The sequence below is a fragment of the Mchenga conophoros genome, linkage group LG7 (genome assembly GCF_057382185.1).
Source record: "Mchenga conophoros isolate Kocher_MC1m ecotype Shallow Benthic linkage group LG7, M_conophoros_male_GT1.1, whole genome shotgun sequence".
Taxonomy (NCBI): Eukaryota; Metazoa; Chordata; class Actinopteri; order Cichliformes; family Cichlidae; genus Mchenga; species Mchenga conophoros.
Genome location: NC_140532.1, coordinates 30,071,352 through 30,084,489, shown reverse-complemented (window position 1 = coordinate 30,084,489; position 13,138 = coordinate 30,071,352). Strand labels below are relative to the sequence as shown.

Here is a 13,138-nt window from a genome sequence, read left to right as displayed (position 1 = left end):
GAACTAATCTCTTGAAATATCATATATCAGATTTGGTACTTGAGAGACAAGAAAAAGAAGTGACAGCATGCAGAGAAGGAGGCTAAACATTGTGCCCTCTGCTCCAGAGACAGTCCTCACAAACAGGCGATAGAAACTGTAGGGTCAGAGTCTGGACTGAACCTTATGCCCTTTTTAAGAGGACTTTCTGTGTTTATGGTTTCATCCTGCAGATCTCCATCTGGAAAACGTTACAGTCATTTATTTTTCAACCATCAAAAAAACATTTCAGTCCAAGCAACCTTTAATGAAAGATTTAATTTATCAGACGGAGTTTCAGTTCTGCTTTAGGGTTTCTCATTATTACTCACATTTTAAAACATTTACTTCTTGTGGCTTGTTGGAGTTTCCAGAGATGTGAGAGGAGACTTACCGGCGCCATCATGAGGAAAAATGCTGCATCTGCAATTCTGAAGAAAGTTGAAATCAATTTGAAACAGGATTTAATCTACACATCTGAAAAAAATATACTATGCTAATATTTCTTATAATCAGGGTTGAAGACATGTAACATGTAACAGGAGACTCAGCGCTGCTGTAAGGTCGACACAACAGGTTCAGATGTTAACGAAAGTTAAAACGCTGCTGTTAAAATTGATGAGTGGGAGTCTCATTTTCACCGTACACCTCAGGATTTTCCTCAAGTGATTTTGAAGTAAAACTTCAGTATATAAGGAAGTGAGAGCACAGCATGTAGATTTGCCCAACTTAAATACATTCTTTGTTTCACTTTTCTGAAGAAACAAAACAAAAACATTGTGTTGCTGTGTCACAGTTCAGCAGAACTTACAAGCTGCTGCATGCACAGTCATGTCCTTCAATGTTTGGACAGAGATTACCAGAGTAATCAGCAGTCAGTGACAGTTTTACTGAAGAATCTATTGTTTATAAAGAGAGAGTTTAAAAAAAGCAGTCTCACAGGTTCCTACAGGTTTTCTGTGAAGTTTTTTCGCTGTAATATGAGCCAACAGGTTTTTCTGTTGCAGCGTGTTTACCGTCTTCAGCACACGCCCTGCTGCTCTTCACAGACACTGCAGCATATTTTCAGCTGAGAGACTCAAACACAGGCTTTGTGTTGTTTTCCTCTCTGGTTTTAAATCTGTTAAACGCAGACTTTAAACTAAATTTTCTTTTTAGAAGAAGCTTCCTGCTGCTTTGTGGGACCTCCAGCTGTTGCACTCTGCATTGACCTGACCCTGACATGTGTGACTGTGCAGTGATTCATTGTCTGAACTGGTTTGGCCGTTGGGTGTGAAAATCTGCCGGAGGTAAGAAACTCTTTAAGATTCATGTTTCACGTTAACTTTGCTGTCAGGACACAGGCATGAAAAAGTTTTACATGCTTACAGCCTGATGAACAGTTCAAAATTATATCAGATCCATCTGCATGTATGCACGCATTTAAATAGTAATCAAACAGTAGGTAAAGCATATTTGAGTGTATTGAACATCATATTTGGTTTTACATGCATCAGCTCTGCATAACATTGATTCTGCAGGTGATGAAGTTGGAGCAGATTTTATTATTTATAAAATCTCAGTATCTCAATTCTTGTCATCATATTCATTTGTATTACTAACAAAGTAAATGCCATAACCTTTATAACATGTTACTGGATAATCCCACAAAGAGAGCATCAAATGTGAAAAATATCTTATTTCTGCTCAGATGAGAAGTGATGAAGATCCTGTTTAGAGCAGTTTGTAAGTGCACCCCTGTATTAACATGCACATGCAGGAACACTAAGGAAAAGCAAGCAGATGTCATTTAGCTTCCAGCAATGCCATCAGTGAGATCATTACTGATTTTTTACTGCAGGAGTCAATACATGTAAAGCCATATTAAAAAAACAAACACAAATACATTTATTCCCAGACTCATTGCCTCTGACAGTGATACCACTGTGGGCTAAAACAAGGCGGTGGAAAATCTGCATACTGATGACTTTAACTTGTGAGATGATCGGGGTAAAAGGAGCATCTTGAAGAAGCTGAGTGGTTCAGAAGTAAAGACGTGCAGGCGATCAGCTCTGTGTGAGCAAATTCGCTCTGAATGACAAAACTACGGATTGTTATGACATCATCTTTTTGTTATAACCTCAGAAAGATTCAGAGACTTTTGAGTGTCGGTTGTGTTCAGGCAGCGCTGCAACAAACTCTCACTTGACTTTGAGGAGGACTTTTGAGGAGGTATTAACCTGGCAAACTTACTTTCAAAAAGTCACAAAATCCTCAAGACTGGTGTGTAGCACAGAGGCTTTCATACTGAGTTTTTATTTATTTTATTGTATTTATTCATGCACATATTCCATTATGAAGTCTAATCAGAATGAGATTAATATAAAATATAAATCAGCTAATAAATTGTTGTGTGGTTTAGCTTCAGTGAATTAGCTCCAGCTGTGTTGTACACTTTAACTACTCAACGATGATATATAATTGAATTATTTTCATGAATAATATTTGTACTTACTTAAGTAAAATGTACTTTTACAGAATGTACATAAATATAGTATTATTACTTTTATATTTGAGATTACCGAAAAGCACCACTGAACGACACAGGAAATCATTCCTGCCTGTGGCCATCTCCCTGTACAACGCATCCACTTAACACACTGTTTGCTGCTACAACTACACATGTTTCTTTTCCAAATATTTATTTATAAGTGACTTATGTATGTATGTATGTATATATATGTATATATTATACTATTCTTAGTTAGCGTATTGTCTGTCTTGTCTTAATGTTGGTTTAAAATGGAGCACTGTAACAAAAAATAATTTCCCCCAGGGATCAATAAAGTATTCTGATTCTGATTCTGATTCTGATATAAGTAAAGGATTTAGGTAACTACAGATATAACCACAAAGCATTACAACTTAGCACACCTATCACACAGCAGCTACAATCACTGTGTGTAATGTAGTAATAGGAGCCTTTAGATTTCCAAAGCATGATGCAACAGCTGTTTATCAGACACTAGTTCAGACCAATGAGCTACTTACCAAATGACAGCCTGTCACATCCTGCTCTCCAGTCCACTCCACAGTCTGTCTGTTCAGAGGACCCAAACATTATCTGGATGAAATATTACAGTGGAGCCTGAACCCACAGGGAGCTGAGTAATCTGGTGTCCATCAAAGTGACCCCGTCCTGCCTTAGGTTCTGCCTCCAAACTGTTAAAAGTAAATGTAGTCGTGCGAGCAGGATTTCTCTCCAAATGCAGAGAGCGTGAAACTGTAGAGAAATGTATTTGCGCCAGCGAAATGAAATTATTTGCTTGGATTATCTTTTTGCTTGTGCATTTGTTATGACATATAATTCGTAGCAATGCATCAGGGAGGGCACCTGGTATGAAAATCTGCACCAACCATACAGACACCCGCTGAGTGTTTTAATCTCAGTTTCCCTGTTAATTCTTATTTGTTGATTATATTTTAACTGAGTCATCTGCTTTGACTGATGCATCTAAACCTGCCAAATAACTAGAAACTACTTTCCTCAAGATCTTCCTGTGCCATAAATGTAGAAAAAAAAATGGAAATCTTCTGTGCTGACGTACAGAAATGTTATTCTTGTTTCCACAGAAGATGTTTGCTGCTGAAGCCAAAGCATTTGTCCAGACGCTGGGAGGAACAGACCTCATCTCTAATGATAACTTAAACTGTAAAATGGATCTACTGACTCTGGTCAAAGTCACTGAGGGAATTTTTTGGCCGGTACAGAAGTACAAAGTGATACACTATAGCCTGCCCGAGCTCACCGAGGAAGAAAACTTCTCTCCAGGTACGTTATCAAGAAACAAGGCGTTACTGAGTAACCATGGTTCTATGAAGGAAGGTCAACAGGTTCACCTGGTGAGCTGTTTAGGAGACAGTTTAAAATTTACCCTCCATTGCCCCTGGTACTGGGAGCAAGAGGGCAAAGTTCCCGTTTAATTGTCTGTAACATGGACATGGTAATAAAAGTCCCGGTGTTCCGGCATACCATCCCATCATACATAATTTATGCACATTAATTCACACAATAATTCCAGCATAAATTTAAGTAGGATTGTTTACCACTTAACTTTACCTATCAAAGTATACTTGTAGTTCATATTCACAAAGATAGGATGGTTTGCAAGTTTCATCACAATGTGACAAAAATTCACCAAACCAGCCACAAAAGAAGATCATAATATTTTTGATAATCGACAATCAATAACATGAAAATCGGGCTTACCATGCTCGTTATTTCCAATGTGTAAACATCCATTTGGCACTACAGAATGTTTCCTTCCTTACTCCATCTTCCACAATGCCTCAGAGACGTTTCCGTTAAAAATCACCATTCTCTGCCCAGTTACAGACATTTGATTGTTACAGGGCAAGTGTTGTAATTTAGGGTCATGTGTATTTTTCACCTTGTAATTTCTAATTAGTGGAACTGACATGAACAATGCCACATTGCTGTGATTCATTTGGCTGAAACAATTCAAAAGAGATGTCAATCATGCAAATTGGCCAAAAGAAGCCGAAGCCACAGCCCCTCAGAATGTAAAGTGAAAACACACATTTCCAGATCTTGATTATGCACAGTAAAAAAAGACCCAGCGCTGTAAAGCCTTGAATAAAAGGTTTCTAAGCCCACTAACCCTGCCACTCATGAACCTGTGTCTCCTAAACAGTTCACCCTCACTGAGCTGACCTGCATGACAGCATGCTGACCTCATATGAAACAGAAAAAAATGAAACCGAGTATGAAAAATGATGCTCCATTCTCCTGCCAGATTACACCGAGGAAGTCTTGGTAGAGGACTTTAGGATCACTACAGAGAAGAGTGGGAGTGGAGGTATAGGTGGAGAATGCAGTAATGTGGGTGAAGCTTATATTAATGCCAGCACTAGTTCTGTGGATGGACTGGTTCAGCCCGTCAGCATGATGACAAAGAAGGCCAATGTTAAAACTGTGGTGAGCAGATTCAAGGGCAGGTACGTCTGTCTTTTTGCTTATTTATTTATTTGTGTATTTTCAAAATAAAAGCCAATTTTTCCTCTGTGTTGGATCCTTTTAAATCCAGGAAAATACACAAGGATACCTTGAACCTGCTGGGACTGAAAGAGAAGGATAAACTGATGTTTGTCTCTCAAATAGTTTACAACTCCAGTCCTGTCAAAATTATTAGAAAGTCTACGACTGATGGCTCCATTTTCACTTCTTATGTAAAGATGCTGAGTGTCTTTGCAAAGGTGAGTGAGTGAATTCAGCGGTCTGCAGGGACAAGAGTATCTGTTTCTGATCTTCACATACAGGAACCCATAGACTGTTTTAGGGCAAACCAAGACCTTGTAGGAGTCATTTCAGGGCCACTGTTAGGAGACAAACCTGCTAGGTGGGGCACTAAGGTAGTTTATTTGAAATTCAACAACCATGAACAGCAGACTTCTCTGACTGTTATAATCAGTACATAATATGCCAATGTTTTTGGTTTATTTACAGACATAGTGTTTGAAGCCTTTATCCATGTCTCATGTGTAAAGAGAGTTGGACACTTATCCTGTCACCCCAATGTTCCTTCAGGCTCAGTGAAGAAATGCAGACTAAACAAGGCTTAAAGCCTGGCACTGAACTTAAACCGTGGCTGGAGGTGTTATTTATCCTGGGTGGCACTGCAGGTCTGAACTTGTCCAGATAATATCTGGTGGAGCTGATTGTAAGAAGACACAGCTCACTGTGACTGGACATTAAACAAGCTTTAACCTGCAGGTTTGGTGGCATGTGAGAACAGTGCAGGTAGTAGTAAAAGAGTGACATAGACATGAGTGACAAAGAGCGATAAATACAACTTTCTACTGTTAAAGTGACCATGTGGGAACACTGAACATATAGCAACGATTTTGAAATGAGACCACTGATTCAAAACCTAAACAGAATTAAACTGAAACTAGAGTTAATTGATTTATTGAGAAGTATTTCTAGAAGTAACAGTTATCAGGCAATGTTTAGTTGTCTTTGATAAACGCATTTGTATGATCGGATCTAATCTTTAAGTGACATTTTGGTGCACACTCGATAAACTTGGTGGGGTAATGCACCAATACGTTGTTTGTCAACCGCCAATAAACACTGAGCAGAAGGAGAAATCATTTGCAAATAGTCAAAATAGTTGTTACTTACTATAACTCCAGTTCTCTGAGTATATCTGTGGTTCGTGTGGGGTTGCCTGCTGTGGATCTGTTGCTGTCAGCAGCTCCAGAACTCTCAAAGTCATAGTAAAGATTCTCTGACCTTGTCTCCCTCTCGTTGTGATTGTAAAGATGTATTATTGGTCTAAATAATAATAATAATATTGTATTTCTTCAGGGGAGCAGTAAGGCGGAGACAAGCTTCACTGTGCCAGCAAAATCCATCTTTGCTTATAGCCTGGTGGAGATAAAGATAGAGAATGAGAAACTGAGTAAGAGCACAACACTGTGTGTGTGTGTGTGTGTGTGTGTGTGTGTGTGTGTGTGTGTGTGTGTGTGTGTGTGTGTCTCGGTGTTACTGAGTAGTCTTTCTCTTTTTCTCTCATTTAGAGATCTCATGTGAGCCGTGGACTCGTAGTTTACTCGGTAGGTCACTGGGTGTCTGAACTTCTCTTCTTTTGCAAATTTGAAAACATTTTTTTGATGTCATATTTGTATTCACAGTTGCACTCACAGTTACTCAATGTTACTAAGAGAAAAACATCTGTATCAAACTGTAAACCAAAGACGACGGAGCATCGAGCTTTCACTTTAGACTGCTGAGTTTATTCAGAGTTTATTTATTCAGCATCAGAGTTAAAATCAGACACTTTCCAGATTGAAATGCTTACATCAGTAAAAAAGTCCTTATGCTGTTTCTCTCTTTGTCATAAATCCCTCCTTTTCCTGTTCAGGTGAACATTTCAACATTTCAACCAACCATGATTAGACCTATGCTTAGTGTCATCCTCATTGGACTATGAGCTTTGTTTTTTTTGGGTTGTTTTTTTTTTTTTAGGTTCCACACCAAAAATAATTATGAATAGCCAAAAAACTTCACAGACAGACACAAAGGTGCTCACATTTCATTATCCCAGGAGAGAGTGCTCTCTACACGGAGTCTCTACCTTCAGAGTTTTACTTTCTGCAGATACAATTTGCAGGAAATAACCAGCAAACATTTTAATGTTGAAAACCAACTGTCTTTCAGTGTCTTTTTGAACGGTACCTAGAAGTCTTTTTTGGCGTTCCAGCAGGAGGTAGCTAGTGTGGAAAAATTGCTTGAATGGTGTTATTGAAGAAGAAGAAATTAAAAATACTGTCAAGAACTTCTCTGGATGCATTGTGCTTAGTATAAAGTTTGATGGAGCGAGTATTATGGTATTCGGCTGTTTTTCAGCAGCAGGGCCTGGCACCTTAGTTCCAGGGAAAGGAAGTGTTAGTGCGTCAACATAACAAGACATCTTGGAAAACTTCCTACTACCAACTTTGTAGAAACAATTTGGGGACAGCCCCCTCCCGTTCCAACATAAATGCGCACAGTAGGTCCATAAAGACATGGATCAGTTAGTCCGGTATGGAAGAACTTGACTGGCCTGCACAGAGTTCTGATGTCAACACGATAGAAAACATTTTGGAAGAATTAGAGCAGAGTCTGTGTGTCAGACGTTCTTATTGACAACCCCTGTCTGACTTCACAAATGTGCTTCTGGAAGAATGGGCAAAAATTCCCATAAACACTTTTAAACCTGTTGAAAGGCTGAGAAGAGTTGAGAGCTTTTTTATCTGTAAAGGGTGAGTCGACATCATAATAAACCCAGTGGATTAACAATGGGATGTCACATGCGTGTCATGTCAGACGAGTGACTTTTGGCAATAAAGTGTAGTTATCAGTTGAATATCAGTAGGAAAAAAAAACTAAGAATAAACAAAGAGTCGGTCTGTCCAGACTTTTATTGTAAAATGTGTGTTTGTCTGTGGTTCAGTTTTGTAAGAGTAAAGACTTTCAGAGTTTCTGGTGATAATCACTTTGAGATCTGTTTCCAGATTGGCTCCTTTGTGATGACGTAAGCAATCCAACTGTGAAAAAAGTAAAAGAAGGTAAGTGTGTGTTTAAATCTGCTGAGCTCTTCACAGTTCTGAAATAATCCGCTTGTTATCTTTAGAGATTTAAGACCTGCTGTTTAACAAACTGCTGGTTCCAGCACAAACTCTGTTTTCATGTACTGACAGTGTGGTCAGCTCATTGCTGCTGTTTCTTTGTTTGCTGCAGAACTAGAGATGAAGGAAGCTCTACTGCAGCCGCTGGCAGATCTTCCTGAGTCGACCCGTTGTGATCTGCTGCAAACACTCAGCAAGCTCGTAGAGGATGGAGACAATCTCTCTCTGCTGGATAAAACAGTAAGGAGAATATTTACAAAAAGCTCCTCATCAGGTTTCATCTCTCACTGACGTCTTTATCAGTTAATGCAATGGTGGAAACTTCTCTCTCTTACAGGCAGATGGACAGCAGGCCTGTCTTATTTTTTATTTGTTTATCTGAACAAAGAACAGACCTGCTGATTGTATTTGTGATCTTAAATCAAGCACAGCTTTAGTTCAGGTACACCACGCTGCCAAGCTGTGTGTCACTTTCCTCCCATCTGGAAGCTGCTCTGTAGCCCACCCCCAGCTCTTGCTTTCTACAAATGTATGCTCCAGAACAAGACTATTAACAATAATATTAATAATAATCACAATCCTCTGCTCCTCTCAGCTGGATCATTGCAGTAATGGAGTGTTTGAGTGTGAGTCTGAGGCTGTCTCTTCCTTCATGGACCTTCTCAATGTCTCAAACATCTCCACAAGTGAGCAGAATGCTGTTCATATGTTGGTCAGCGCTCTGCACAGTAAGTCAGATTCAAAGATTCAAAGTGTTTATTGTCATCTATACAAAGAAAAGCATTTCTCTGTGCAATGAAATTCTTTCTTTGCTGTCCACACACAGATGCCCAGTTAGTATATACAAATAGAAATAGAACAGATAAAATACAAATAGTATAAATAAATAAATGAAGACAAAATTTAAGAGTGAAATAAATGTGTGTGCAAAAGAGCTATGAGCTTAATATGCAAGATGACCTGATGTGCAAAAAATAGTATTACTGTTGAAATAGGTCAGCTGCTCAAGAATCTGATAGCAGTGGGGAAGAAGGAGTTGTTGAATTGGGATGTTCTGGATTTCACACTTCTAAACCTTCGTCTCGAGGGCAAAAGTGTGAACAGACCGTGTTGGGTGTGCGTGGGGTCTTTGAGGATGGAGGCAGCTCTCCTTTAGACTCTGCGATGGTAGATACTCTGCAGAGAGGGCAGTGGAGTCCTAATGATATTCTCGGCAGTTGTTATCACTGTCAGCAGGTGTTTGCAGTCCATAGCAGTAGTGCTGCCGTACCATGCAGAGATGCAGCTGGTCAGTGTGCTCTCCATAACGCAGCTGTAGAACCTGCTGAGGATCTTGGCTGACATACCAAATTTCCTCAGCCTCCTTAGGAAATACAGCCATTGACCAGCTGTGTGGTGTTCAGTGTCCAGGTGAGGTCCTCACTGATGTAGACGCCCAGGTACCTAAAGCTGCTCACCCTCTCCACTTCAAGTCCCCTAGCTTGAAGCCCCGGATAAACTTCAAGTTAGGAGACTTGAAGTGGAGAGGGTGAGCAGCTTTAGGTACCTGGTCACTGAACCCAGTCAGATGACCCGCTCTGAGACATTTATCCCATCCAGTAACATGTAGATCCTCCACATGAGGTGTGGTATGTGAGCAGGAGGTGGTGGAGCTGAGATAAAGCTGCTCAGGTGTTATTTGGGAGTGTGTGAGAGCTCAGCTCACAGTTTTATTGACACATCTGAAGAAAAGTGTTTCAGCTCGTCACATCGTCATCAAACTTTGTCTTTCTTCTTCATGTTTGTGCAGCTCTGCCAGATGAAGTGCCCCCACTTCTGACCTGCTGCAGTCCAGACACTCTGAGAGTGCTCAATCAGCTGGTGGGTCCATTCACTCATTCATCTGCATTCATCTACATGCTCCTCTCAACAGCTGCCAGTCTCATCACACCGTATCCTACAGACTCAGCACACTGAACATGTGTAATCTGACACCTTAAAGCAGCGGTCCCCAACCTTTTTTGCGCCACGGACCGGTTTATGCCCGACAATATTTTCATGGACCGCCCTTTAAGGTGTCGCGGATAAATACGATAAAATAAAACTAGTACCGGTACCGAATTTTTTTTTTATTCATAACACACGTGAAAAGACCCAGGAAAACCGAGTAAACGATAAAAACGATAACAAAATAACGCTGAAAACCGATAAAAACCCTGAAACTATACATTTCACACCTGAGCCTCAACTCTCGCGGCCCGGTACCAAATGACTCACAGACCGGTACCGGTCCGAGGCCCGGGGGTTGTGGACCGTTGCCTTAAAACATCGTCTATCATGTTTTTATGATGAAGAATAAAACTAAAACTAAACAGAAAATCCCACACGTGTAAAAGCACATCAACAGCAGCTCCGCCCACTATCAGCAGCCTGTGGGCGGAGTCTTCCTCATGTTTGAATCTGATCTGAGAACAGCTCCCTCTCTGCTTCTCCAGGTGGATGGTCTGAAGGACGGTCGGGCCAAACTGCCAGAGTCCCTGCCCGTCCCCCTGCAGGAGGGAGGGGAGCTCCGCTGGGCGGCCGAGTTCATCTGTTTGAACGATCAGAAGCTGAAAGAGTTGAGTGACGGCTGGGACCGGCCCGAGCTGCCCCCAGAGGTTCTGCTGGAGGTTCTGTGCCTCGCTGTGCAGGGACTCAGCCTGATGCAGCCCACAACAAACCCTTAATGTCAGCTGCTGTGATCTTTGTTAATGTGCTTTTACAGCAGCCGATGCTTGTGATGGTTCAGTGTCCAGTCAGGTGAATACAGCATAGTTTTGATGTCCATGGTTGATTCAACAATTGGTGAACTTTATTTCAATGTCTCACTCTGATTTTGTTTCTTGTATAACTCTGTCATCTTTCAAAGAGACAAAAAGACAAAAATAACCAACAGAATTCACATTTTATTAAAGTAACATACTTTTATTAAGTTATTTACATTATTGTTATAGTTTATGTCATGGTTCCTGTAATTTGATGGTTTTCTTGGATTCTTTGTGTTTGCAGACCCCACTTTAATCATCTGGTCTCCAACCTCTTCGTGTTCATTTTGAGGTTTTTTTTTAACAAGTTCTTTATAAATACTTTTTAAATTCCTGGTTATTAAAGGTTTGAAATTATGTGAGGGAACAAGTGGAACAGTTTTTCTATTAGAATGAAAAAAGAATGTTTAAAAACATGAATGATGATGCATGATTAAGGCTGGAAATAAAGTTAATACTTAGAGAATAGTTGTAATTTTGGGGGCAAGTCAGAAAATCATACACACTGTATGGAACATATAACAATTAGAATGAGCTGTCTACCTATATCATTTTTAGGAAAATCTCATCTTAAATTCTGTAATCCTAAAGTGTATATGCTAAACGCTGATCTAAAATGGGATTGTGCTAATGAGAGCTTAATGTCATGCTCAGAGGTAAAAACAGGGTCAACAATGTAAATGATATAATACAGTGATGAGGTGTTACACCCTCTGTAACCCCTACTTGCCTTGTACTGAGTCTGAGCGTCTGGGTGTTGTTGAGGCATAATTGCTAATTATCTGCACCAGATGAGGTGTGGCGGGTGGCATGTCTGGGGAGAGTTTGGGGGATGTTACTTCTAGCCTTGAAAGAAGGTTGTTATTTTTGATTGGATGTTATTTGGTCATTTAAACTAAAAACCAAGGTTTCTGCAAAGTTTGGTATCAGTATCCACTTCATGTTGCAGGTTCATGTCCAGATCCAATGATGAAGTAATATAGTAAATATATGTTTGGCTCGATGAACATGCACGAAACATTTTATCAGAATGATGAATCATTTAATTTTTGCTGGTTTCAGCATAAAACACATCTGATAAGAAGCCTCAATAATGTCACATACTTAAACTTAGGTTGGGCCAGGAGTGATTGACCTGATGATCTTAACGCTCAGCGAGGAGTGTACATATTGAGAAGATCAGTGAGATAACTGACTGGGTGCAATATTATTCTGAATTTTGAAAGGGAGTAGCCAAATTTTAAACTGACCGCAATATTTGATAGGTAACCAATTTAATCAACAAGAGCTGGAGTGATAGAATCAATTTTTCCAGCTCTGGCAAGAAGGTGAGCCGCAGGATTCTGACAGTTGTAGCCTTTGAAGAGAGACGGATTGGAGACTACAGTAAAGAGAATTGCAATAGTCACACCTGGAGGTCACAAAAGCATGGATCAGTTTTTCAAAGTCTCCTGTATTGTATATAACGCTTAGCTTTAGAAATCTGGCATAGTTGAAATAAGCTAGATTTAACTACAGATGACACTTTTTTGGGCTTAAAGGAGCTATCCAAATAGATGCCCAGGTTATTTATAGAATCAGAGAGAGAGTTAACAAGGGGCCCCAATAGGGCAACAAGCTGTTCTTGAAGAATATAGAATAGAATAGAATAGAATAGAATAGAATTCAACTTTATTGTCACTGCACATGTCACAAGTACAAGTGCAACCCAGAGTAAAATCTGTTTTACTAGAATTTAGTAATTTCCTGCACTTATTTCCTGCTAATGAACGCATCACAAATGCATGACTCCAACCACATAACTTTGCTCAGCCAATAGGTTAATTGGCTGCTGCCGGTCCAAACAATTTGATTTTGATTTTTGATTTGACCGATAGTTGTTGAATAACAAATGTTGTGAAGCTATATATTATGTGTATCCGGTTGTTCAGTCTGACGTCACTAGCCGTGTCTGGGTCTAAACTCCGCTGCAGGTCCATATATCAAACGATCACTATGGCATTACTGAGAGTTGAAAAACTGTCTAAAGTCTTTCATCTTTAATAAAATGATCAGCGATCTGCTCTACCAGGTGTAACAATTGAGTTTAACATTCAGGCATCCATGAAAACGGAATTTATGACATTTAATGGAGTTAGAAGTTAGCAGGGAGTTAGCTCGCTAGC

At 39.9% G+C, this 13,138-nt stretch overlaps 1 protein-coding gene across 1 annotated transcript; it reads left to right on the top strand.

Annotated features, from left to right (window-relative positions):
• The first annotated feature begins 1,071 nt into the window (after positions 1-1,071).
• Positions 1,072-12,622, top strand: LOC146570378 (uncharacterized). Its single transcript, XM_085278808.1, has 11 exons — positions 1,072-1,307; positions 3,631-3,829; positions 4,815-5,016; positions 5,106-5,274; positions 6,389-6,482; positions 6,601-6,636; positions 8,077-8,130; positions 8,303-8,430; positions 8,786-8,918; positions 9,980-10,050; positions 10,665-12,622. Exons 2-11 carry the CDS (start codon positions 3,634-3,636, stop codon positions 10,893-10,895), a joined length of 1,314 nt encoding a protein of 437 aa, XP_085134934.1. The 5' UTR covers positions 1,072-1,307; positions 3,631-3,633; the 3' UTR covers positions 10,896-12,622.
• Positions 12,623-13,138: the final 516 nt, after the last annotated feature.